General features: G+C 38.7%; 1 protein-coding gene across 1 annotated transcript; it reads left to right on the forward strand.

The window, feature by feature from the left end:
- Positions 1–8,213: 8,213 nt before the first annotated feature.
- Positions 8,214–9,923, forward strand: LOC139134188 (histamine H3 receptor-like). Its single transcript, XM_070701101.1, has one exon. It carries the CDS (start codon positions 8,214–8,216, stop codon positions 9,921–9,923), a length of 1,710 nt encoding a protein of 569 aa, XP_070557202.1.
- Positions 9,924–11,223: the final 1,300 nt, after the last annotated feature.

Consider the following 11,223-nt stretch of genomic DNA (forward strand, 5'->3'; position numbering starts at 1 on the left):
GGTTGAAAATACATGTTTATATTATTGAGGTAGCTAGCAGAAGTAGACAATGGGTCGTGAACTGACCAGTGTTATAGTACCGGTCGAAGTAAACTACCAAAAATGTCTATGGGCTGGCTTGTGGCGATGAATTTTTGACCCGCAAGTGCGATTGATACGCCACAGCAATGCTGCAAATTGTATTTCATATCCGTTTATGTATTTACGAGCAGCGATTAGAATGACTTCCAAATATCGATATGACTTCAAATGAGTCATTTTATAGATAAGTCATGATTGATATAGACACTAGCCCTCCCCATTGTTAATTCTGTGCTCAGCCCTTATTTTGTACATTTTTTCCCAACTCTAAGTATTAAATACTAAAATAGCAGCTGATATTACATCGGAAACGTCCGTGTGACAACAAAGCGTCCATTATGCGGTAGGTGTCGTCAGACTTGAGTTTAACCCCCTATCTTACCGGACATTTAGGATGGGGACCACTTTGAAGTCGGGGACCACTTTGAGGTCTTCACATACGTATCTGTATACCTGGACAGGGCGGAGGGAGGTGTACAGTGTGGCCATTGATTAACGCAAAACAAAGCTGGGCTTGAACAACGCCTATAAAGCTTAGTTTGCGTCCATGGTCTCACTCAGTGCAAAAACACTGCTATAAAAAAATAGGCGAAATGAAAATATTAAAAGAAAACCAAACTACCGGTAGATCGTAGGATGAACATGGCTATGTAAACTTATGATTGTTTGTACCACCCGGTCTTACTTGCATTTTTTATCTTATCTTTTGTACATGGTTACTTTTAAAAACCATTGTTAATATGATATTGCCAGGTAAGAAGCCTTGTATTGAAAGACAGAAAAAATATTTAGAAATGTGATACGTCTTAATTTTCAAGGGACAGCAGCTGTAATTTTTAATGAGTTCAATAACTTGTTTGCCTCATGTATTAACATACTTTCTTGTATTGATTCAAATTATGAATTGTGATGCCCTCACTTTGTAAAGATGTACATAAATTAATCAGAATAGTGGCTGTGGCAACAAGTCAAGTCAATACAACGTACACAAGCCCAATACATTTCTAGACATATATGTTACACTTTCAATGTATTAATTTTGCACTCGCAAAGATGTATGTAAAAAATTCCTCTATGTGTATGTAACAAATTACACACATTTTCTGAAACTTTATTGTAAAGTTGTTGTCTTAATAAATGTTGCTAAGTTCATTCTCTTCTTTCTGTTTCATTTCAGTGTGCATGTCAGCCAAGGCCCAAGAGAAATTTGGCAAGAATAATCATGACTTACGTAAAGAAGTCTTCAATGTCAAATTTCAAAACAAAATAGGACATGAAAGACGAGACTTGGCCAGAGTTAAATGAACTCTTTTAAAACTAATCTTTGACTAAATCACTTTTCACTGTGTCTATGAAATTTGTTGAAGCCAAAAATTTATTAAATTGGTCATCAGACTTACAGATATGTTTTGTGCTTTTTATTTTGAACGTTTGGAAAGGTGAGTCTGCTTGTGTTTGCTGTGTTCAGGTGAGGCAGAGTTGCTTTTAACTCTGTTTGGCCTGTCTTAGTTTTAGGCCAAATATGGTTAAATTACATCTCCAACCAATTGTATCATATAATTCACCGAAAGAGGCTGTGTAAAAGTACTTGATTTTACTGGAATTTGATTTCACTTATTTGATGTTTGCTTACACCTTGCAAACATGCAAATGTAACAATGTTTACCAAATTCATAACGGCAACATCAAAATAAGTAAAATCGGGTTTCAAATCAGTACTTTTCATGGTGCTCTTTTTCTGCCAGGATGACCCTGTCATTCATACATATGCATTCAAAATAACCATTCGTTCACATACATGTGAGTGGATTCAGAATAACCATTCGTTCACATGTATGTGAATGGCTAGCTCATTTAAATATTTCGGCCTATACACATGTTACCCACGTGCTTCTGAAATGAATGTGGACTTCCTGACTGCCTATTCCCTATGCACATGCATTACGCCATGCCAACTAGCCATGTGAATGCTAATTTCACATGGTACTGACAGGCATTCCTGTTCTATAAGGTTAATTTCCTATAGCATGATGAAATAACCAGTTTCAACCGAGCCTCTGTATCATTACCAACAATTATTGCTGTTGACAAATGAAGTCAATTTTCATAATAATATTGCTCATTTTACACATAACAACTGCATTGTGAGGTTAAGACTTGGTATTTCATCATGCTACAAGAAGTTTAACAAGGAACTCCAGCTTCAACAAGGAATAAAAATGCTGAAAAATATTCTCTGTCTGTCATGGTGTAAAAAATTTTGGTGGCCCACCCCTTACCTTCCCTGGAATTTTCATGGCCCACCCCATGAACACTCATTTTTTTCGTGGCCCCCCCATTTTCTCTTCCGGCCCCCCCTGCCGTTAATTGTGCTCAGTCCCTTAGATTAATTTCGGTCACCGTTTTCCTCATAAAAACTCGTCATCAGCAGCAGCAACAACAACAACAACAACAACAACAACAACAACAAAAACAATAACAGCATGCACAACATCAAAACACACACACATACTGTCTCTTGTTAAACCCGAACAGGCTTCATGATTGAACTCGAGACAGTATGCAGTAGAGTGGATGATTCTACTATTGTCTGTGATTGAACGGATTATCGACGCTGAGACACTCGGAGGAAAAATTAAATCGTAATAGCTTGGTCACAAATAATTCAGAACGCGTTTCTTACAACAGCAATTTTGATGCTACATTCGCTTCAGGAGATATTTGAAATTAATTGAAATTAATCCTATAATTATTGCAGTGAATTTCAAAATAGCTTGAATAACAACGTGCTTGGGTGATTAGAAAAATGTTTCTGGAGACAGAAAATAATGCCACTGCATCCATAGCAAACGTTCTCCTTTGATAGATTTTGCAACAATTTAACCCAATACGACGCCCACTTTTCTCACTTACAGAACACGTTGAGAGTAGGAGACACCAATCGTTGTACTGACCCGTACACGCTGTACCGAGAAAAAACCTATCGCTAGCGTTCTGTGCAGTTTCATCGACGGGAAATGTGATAGAGCACAGTTGGTGGAGGGACTGTGGATAGAGGCAATATAAGAATGTTTAAGCAGTAAGTGTGAGTTTTTCAATTAGAGCGCGGCAACACTAACTATGTTGACTGAGGCTGAGTGAACATCGTATTGGGTTAAATTGTTGCAAACTTCATCGAACTAGAGCATTTGTAATGAATGCAGGTGGTGTGATTTTCTATCGACAAGAACGTTTTTCTTATCACCCAAGCACGTTGTAATTCCAAGCTTTTTTGAAATTCACTGTAATTACTGTTTACAAAAATGGCAATTCTCATCAGTGTATGCCTTTGACCATAATTTACGCAAACGTTACATGTGGCTATGCTGGTGCATATCCTAACAGTTCAGTTGAACAGTTGAAGCATAGAAAATGGAACGGAACGGAAGTGTCAGATCTTTCTTCCGAGTATGATGGAGCTACCTCCATGCGGGTATCAAGTCCCTGGCCTGTAGAGGTTTCATACTCGCGATTAGAGTTTTTGTTTTTGGAAGTATAGTTGTGTTTATGCAAATTAGCTACCGTTCATTAGATTTGTGTCTGCTATGAGTCGGCTAAGATGAGAATAAGTGTGGTTCCTATTACATGCTTTCAAATATAGGTTAAACCCCCGTGCTTCCTTCGTCCAAAAATCTAGCAACATATTTATATAATGATTGCAATTGAAGACAAAAGACAGAAGACAGAAACGCCACATAATCTTCTTAACACCTCAGTTTATCCCGATCCCGAGCTTTTTCGATATGGGACCCTTTATCATTTGGGGCTATTTTGTTTTGGAATAGCTGATTTTCCTGATCTTGAATTGCAGTTCTTTACACAAAGCGACGGTTAATACTCACTTCGTATCACGTTTTCAGATGAGATAAAAATCACAACATAAGACAAAACTTTGGGTATGCAGGTAATTCCAACAAAACTGGGCTGACTCATAGCAATTCTTTTACAGAAAAATGAACTCTTCATCATTAATGAGGAACTCATATAATTCGATTACGTACATGTAAATAAGAATGAGCACATGAAATTTGTTCTCATCGAACAAAATATTCGTCTGAACGTGACCCCGGCTCGTTTTTAAGCCCTACATTCAAAGTCAAAACCCTTGTTTAGCTGTAGATAGAATTTTAAAATCAACGATATTATGGTTAGATCGGATATATGAAATTGAGGCCGATCAAGCAACAACAGACTTGCCGGCTTCGCCAGCTCGCTGAGCCGAGCTTCGCTCTACTCACCTCGGAGCTCTGAGGGCGCATGTTATGGTCAGAGGTGAAGCAGGCGAGGGGCTGTGAGAGAGTCTCATGATCAGTTTTCTCCGTTCTCCTCCCATTAACCCGAGTACAAATATACTGACAGTATTACACTATTACAACTAGTCATGTTATGAGGGACTGTGTATACACTAAAGTTTTCGATTTCGTAAACCAGAATTCAGATCTCTCCTGATCTCTCAACTGATGAAGTTTCTATTAAAACTCAACCAACAAGACTCAAATTATGATGTAGCAGTATAGCCATAGCTCTCGTACGTTGCGACGGAAAAACTCTTTTTCCGTCACACGACTCGGAGTTTTCCCTTTGCAATCCATATTCGTCCGGGAAAAACGAGAGCTACGACTGCACAGATGAATGCCGCTGCTTCCTTATAGACTTTCTAGTCATATTCCAGGTATGTAGGAGTATCTCAAACCATACACTCCGAGTTCCAAAACCGAGTCGGACTTACAAGTCCGAGTCCTCGGACTTGCATACTCCGAGTAAAACTGCTTACTCGGACTTGTATACTCCGAGTACATGGCCTACTCGGACTTGAATACGCCGAGTAAAACGTGTTCCTATAAATGGATATTTTGCCATGCTGGACAAGAAACGATCTGTCGAAAAAAGGTATTTTATTACTCACAGAGTTTACGGCTGGCGCAGATCGATATGTCAAAAATCTGCTCTTTTGAAAAAAAAGAATTTCATTTTCACGATGTCTTGGAATCTGTTTATAGCAATGTATATTTAACCGCGGTCTCTCCACAAGGAGGGACTGTGATTTTACCCTCAGAAGAAAGCTGCTATCACGGCCGGCAGCAAAGTTTTTTGAAAGATGACTTAGACGTAACATTTACAGTAAAACCAATAAACTTCAGGCAAGTCCAGCCAGTTACTCAGTTCGATATCGCACAATCGTTCCATTAGCGAAATCAATGCATGACATCATATGTCAAGTCAGGTCATTATTTACGACAAAGTGGTCACTCGCACTTGGTTCATACCATACACGAGCTGTGCTCATTTTATTTTGAAAAATTATTACTTTAATTATTTTATCAAGACATAAATATGCCTAAAATGCTTGGGCAAGTCTATCATGGCCTCGCCACGCTAGCAAACCAAGGCCATGATGTCACAGGTCGACAGGTCATTTGATAATGGCGTCCGTAATCTAATAACTCGCCGTGTTCATCCCGGTGATCATGAAACGTTGTTTTTCCCAATTCAAATCAGGATCTGATCCGGTAATGAAACGAAAAGACAAGAAAAACTCATAATTTGTGTGACGGTAGCTACACTCGAAAACTACAATGACGAGAACTGGCAGAGGGAGTGTACACAGATCAGAGATCAGACATGTAGCTCTTTTCTCTGAGCGACTGAAAGTTGTAACCTCCACAAATGTAATAATCTCCACAAACGTAATATCAACCACAATTGTAATAAAATTAACCACAAATGTAATAAAACAGTCACCATTAATGTAACAACCTGTAACCACAAATGTAATAAACAAATTACCTTAAATGTAATGAAACTCAACCATAAATGTAATAAACTTGAACTTGCATATGTGATCATTTGTTTATCAATGCCCTGAGTAAATAATAACTTTAATAAGACTAGTGTAATGTTATTGCATACTTTCCTGAAACTAGGTTTCCTTGCCAAAACACAGAATAGAGCACTTTGAGAACAGTATCAGAAAACGGTAAGGTACTGATCAAACCGTTAGATAATGGAAGCTGAACAGCAGTTCTAGACACTGATAATTTCATAATAAGGAAGCGTCAAAATAACTCGTCAACCAGTGATACCACACAAAGTTTATGACTGATGACTCAGAACAAATAACAGAGAAATATACAACCTTATAATAGAAACTTACGACACAAAACATGTTAACGAGAACATTTATCCATATTTAAATCAAGTAAAAACAATACAAACACTACCTTAAACACTGTAGAACAAAATTAGACATCCTTACATCCTCAGTGAAGGAACAAACATAAAGTGGGACAACATAAGAATACAGAAAATCTATCGACCATTCCACACAGTTTATCCACTGAAGATAAATTTGAGGCGACTGATTACGGCAAATTTCGAAGAAACGGCGGTAAAGGATCGTAGTGTTATACAGTCTCCTCCACTCTGGAGTAGAGACTGCACTGCACTGACGTTCAGATTACAGCTGTCTCGCCATGGCCAATGAGTTTTGTACACAAAATAGGGAAACGTAAAATGTTCTTTCAAATATACAAAAAACACTAAACGCAAACAATTAAGATATGAATAATGTGTGGAGTTGCTTTCAGTATTATAAAGATAAATATTTAAGAGCTAATTACTCAATTGCACCGACAAATTAAAATTATTACATTTATGGTTGACAAGTATTACATTTATGGGTAATTTTTTTATTACATTTATGGTTACCATTTATTACAATTGTGGTTGATGTTTTTATTACATTTACGGTTGATTTTTGTTACATTTATGGGTGACATTACATTTATGGTTGATTTTTATTACATTTATGGTTGATATTACATTTATGGAGATTATTACATTTGTGGAGGTTACAAAAGTACATGTACTGTATACGCTATTTGCAAATTTTTATAACAAGATCAAATGTTTCCTGTGTTTTTCCAGCATTGTTTTTTCTATAAGCAAGTGTAACTCAGCGTATTCAACTCTGAGTAGGTAATGTACCCGGAGTCTACAAGTCCGAGTTAGCAGTGTTACTCGGAGTATGCAAGTCCGAGTACTCGGAATTGTAAGTCCGACTCGGTTTTGGAACTCAGAGTATGCTTTTGAAGGCACTTTTACATTATTCTTTCAGCATCAAGTACTGAAGTTTTAAAATCTTGACTTAAGACCTGCTTCTTTGAGAAAGCATAGTCATGCGACACTGTGTAAACGGCCAGTGAAAATTATGCTTTGTCTAGAAAACTTAGGTGATTGTGCTGATCTCACGTCTGAACTTGTACTAAACATAGCGTTTAGGACCCGATAAACAAAATGTTACACTTACTGGGGGTGTTCGTGATAAGTGGAACGGCGTTTTTGACCATTCACTGGCCATGCTTGGTGTAGGCGCCTAATTTAAAACTCATTGTTATCAGTCAGTACATATTGACACACACACCCAATCACTGGCAAAAGCTCTCGTAGAAATGTGTATGGGAAAAGCTGTCATGGAGGCGTCACCAGGACGATGCAACGATGACAGTACAACTGTTGTGAGTGAAAGCGTTAGATGCTATTAGCGAAAAACATTTCTAATAAGGTGTGAGCAAGGAACAGGAAAAGTGTTTTTAATCAAAATATAAAATACGCCAACCAAATTAGAGTCATTTGAATTATTAACAGAGATAGTAATGGATCACCACCTCCATGGATAACGAGGCACACAAGGTGCTAAATGCCCCTGAATAGCTCCAACCGTTCGTTCCTTCTGTGAGAATGATGCAGGTAACTTATTAACATGGGTTAATCAAGCGGGTATGCTTGGATTCACTGTTTCTAATGGACCGCTGAAAGAAGGAGGGTTGACTTCTGTATGGTACCGTGGAGGTGGTAATAGATTACAACCTTCATAATAGTACAATCGAAAGCCCCTCCCGCAAGTTGACAAAATGATGTAGCACAATTATGCAAATTCAAGAGTCAATTTCTATGAAGGATGTTACGTTAAGTGTTAAAGCCATACAATTATGGAATTGCAATTTACCCTATTAGCAATCAGCCCAGTAGAAGAGAAGTTTTACTGAACGATCGCTCCTTGGGTTCAATGTCTGATTGCTTGAAGCAGAGTCATGAATGCAACAACCGACAACGACAACGCCAACATAACAGCGGAAAATGCATCACGGACACGCGATATTGTAACTACAACCGGTGCGGTATACATGTCCAATTTCCTGGATCATTCTCTTGTGAACAACAATTCCCATCATGGTGATTATGGAGAGCGCAGCGATTCAAATGTTTTGAGAGAAACAACACTCGCCACTTTACCAGACCACAGTTTTGTGACAGACAACTGGGCGACCTCTGATGAATATGTGACCACACAAAACTATTATGGAACTCGTGTTTATTCTGAAGTGGAAGACGCTGGCATGAGCGAGACGGCAGTCCTGGTAATAACAGTTGTATGTTCCTTGATTGCAATACTGACGGCTGTGTCCAACCTGTTGATTCTAATTGCTTTCTGCAAAACTAAGAAACTCCGAAAGCCAACCAATTATTTCTACGTAAGCCTGGCACTGTCCGATTGTCTCCTCGGTGTGACGGTACTGCCTCTATACATTTACCAATGGTACTATGACCAATATTGGCACTTAGGCAAGGCGGTTTGCCTTGTATGGCTGGCCGTAGACTATTTCCTATTTACAGCCTCGGTGTACAACATAGCAGCAATCTGCCTCGACCGCTATCTTGCTCTATTTCACGGACTCTGGTACCGAAGTATACGGACAAATAGTTTCGTCATCAAGTTGATCGTCGTTGCCTGGATATTGGGATTTGTCATCGAAGTACCAGCTATCACTCTTTGGGAATTCACTTCAGGAAATTCCACCATCGATTACAACGAGTACTGCAACGTAGAATATGAAAGTCACGCCTTCTACACCACAGTTACCATGTTTCTGTCACCCATCATTCCATGGGTCTTTATAGCCATCGTGTACGTGCGAATTTATGCGGTAATCCGCGGGCGAATGACGAAATCACAGAGAAGTTCGCCTTACAATCACGAACTCGATCACTCAAGCAATACAGGCACTTCTCTCACTTCAAAAGCAACCGGTGCTACTCTTGTCAATACATCAAAAGATGTAAAATGCGTGGTGGGTGCCACGCCTGGATGCTCGACATCAACTGATGTAGAAGATGCACAGTGCATAACACATGGCCGCCTCGAGATGTCTGCCGGCCCCACAAACAATAGCCTATACCAAGAGGAAGGTAAAGAAAAAGAAGCATGTGAAGTCAGCCGCACATGTACGTCTGGGGAAAAGCTTTGCAAAAACGATGGCGTTTGTTTTGAACTACCTACGACCGACTCGCAACAAGGGATATCTAATAATGCTGTTGAGCTTGAAGATTTAGCACCCAAAGAGATATACACAAGCGCATGTATAGCGAAGATTCCAACTGCTACGAAGAGTGTCATCGCGTCGGTGTCAGCCACCTGTGCGCCCTCAAAATCAGAGGTCAAACCCATGAAGTGTCACAACTTGAGACAAAAAGGTCGATCTTTGAGAGGCGACAATAAGGCCGCCATACTTGTCAGCATGCTAGTGGCTTCTTTTCTTGTTTTCTACACTCCATGGGTTGTGATTGCTATAGTAGACGCTTCGTGTAGCGATGGATGTTTACCGTCCAGCGTCTACAACGTTGCAGTGTGGTTACAGTATGCTAACTCTCTGGTAAACCCTTTCTTGTATGTGTTTCAGGATTTGAATTTTAGACTTGCCGTCTTTCAAATGCTTTGCCCGACCAGAACACGATTCAAATAACATTGTCAAAAACGTTGTGGTTTTTTTTTGTGTGTGTGCAAGATTATGTTGTAATACTAGCTATTCTTTAACGTTTTGTGTACTTTTCGCCGACGCAAGTTACGTCGACGTAGAATTTGTCGTTTCAGTTTATGGGTAGGTTGTAATGCATGCCGTTCTTTTTCCTTTTGTAATTTTACTTTTATTCGCATACACGAAAAACTGAGAGTAATGCTGCTATTATAATAATACCTATACTATTAACATTTTTTTGCACGGATATATCTCATAGAGTAATTTTCAGTTTTATTGTCGTGTTCAGAACTGTTTCGGATATTATAACGTCTCGAGTAAAACGCCATAATACCTTGTTGAAACTGAGGCTGACTCGATTCCAGTAAATAATAAAACATTTGATGTATTGACTGTAATTTATACAAATTTTCTGTGTTGTAAAATGTCGACAACCCTTGAATTCCTTCTGAGAATGGTTGAGAACTTGAATTCACTTAAACAAAGTCAGGTTTGACGTATAAAGACTCGAACTTGTACGTATATGAAACGCCTCTGATCATCAGCACTAGGTGCTGTAATTTTTAATGTTGAATAAATGACATTACATGTGATGCTATTATATTATGTCATTTTGTAACGTGATGTGCTGTAGTATATATGTCGTGTTATGTTGTGTTATACAGTTTTTTAGGCCCCATGTACAATAAGAAATGACCCTTCAGTGGTAGTGTAATTGTCGATTATTCTCGTCGTTTGGAGCAAAATTCCCGGTGCTAGGAAGGGTATGACTCACTCTACAACGCAAAGATTTGAGCCCTCACTATGGGTAAACCTGTAACGCCTTCCCGATCCAAGACGAGCCTACAAATAGGTCAGTCAAATTTTCATATAAAATTAACACATGCAAAACCTTTAACGTCATCAAAATTTCACTAGATTATGCATTTATTTATTTCTCCGAATCTCATGGGATTAGGTTGAAGAGAAGATAAGAGAAGGTTTTGCGGATTGAGCTAAAGTTTTATGCGCCTCGAGATTAAATGCTTGTTCAAACTTTCTTCAGCGAAACATTCAAATATGCTCTTAACATAGCAAGAATATGTATAAGCAGTCACGAGCACCATTGCTGTACTGAAGAAGCAAATTACCCAACATCTATACTGTTATTTGAAATTCAAAATTGCCGCCATCCCCGTGTTACTCTAAAGCAAAAAATTAACTTTCGATTTAAGAAAATCTGACATAAAAACTTTGCGAACTCCGAAGAGCTTCAAAATTAGCCCCCAGTAGACAACAAAGTATTGGA

Source organism: Ptychodera flava, chromosome 6, assembly GCF_041260155.1.
Source record: "Ptychodera flava strain L36383 chromosome 6, AS_Pfla_20210202, whole genome shotgun sequence".
Taxonomy (NCBI): domain Eukaryota; kingdom Metazoa; phylum Hemichordata; class Enteropneusta; family Ptychoderidae; genus Ptychodera; species Ptychodera flava.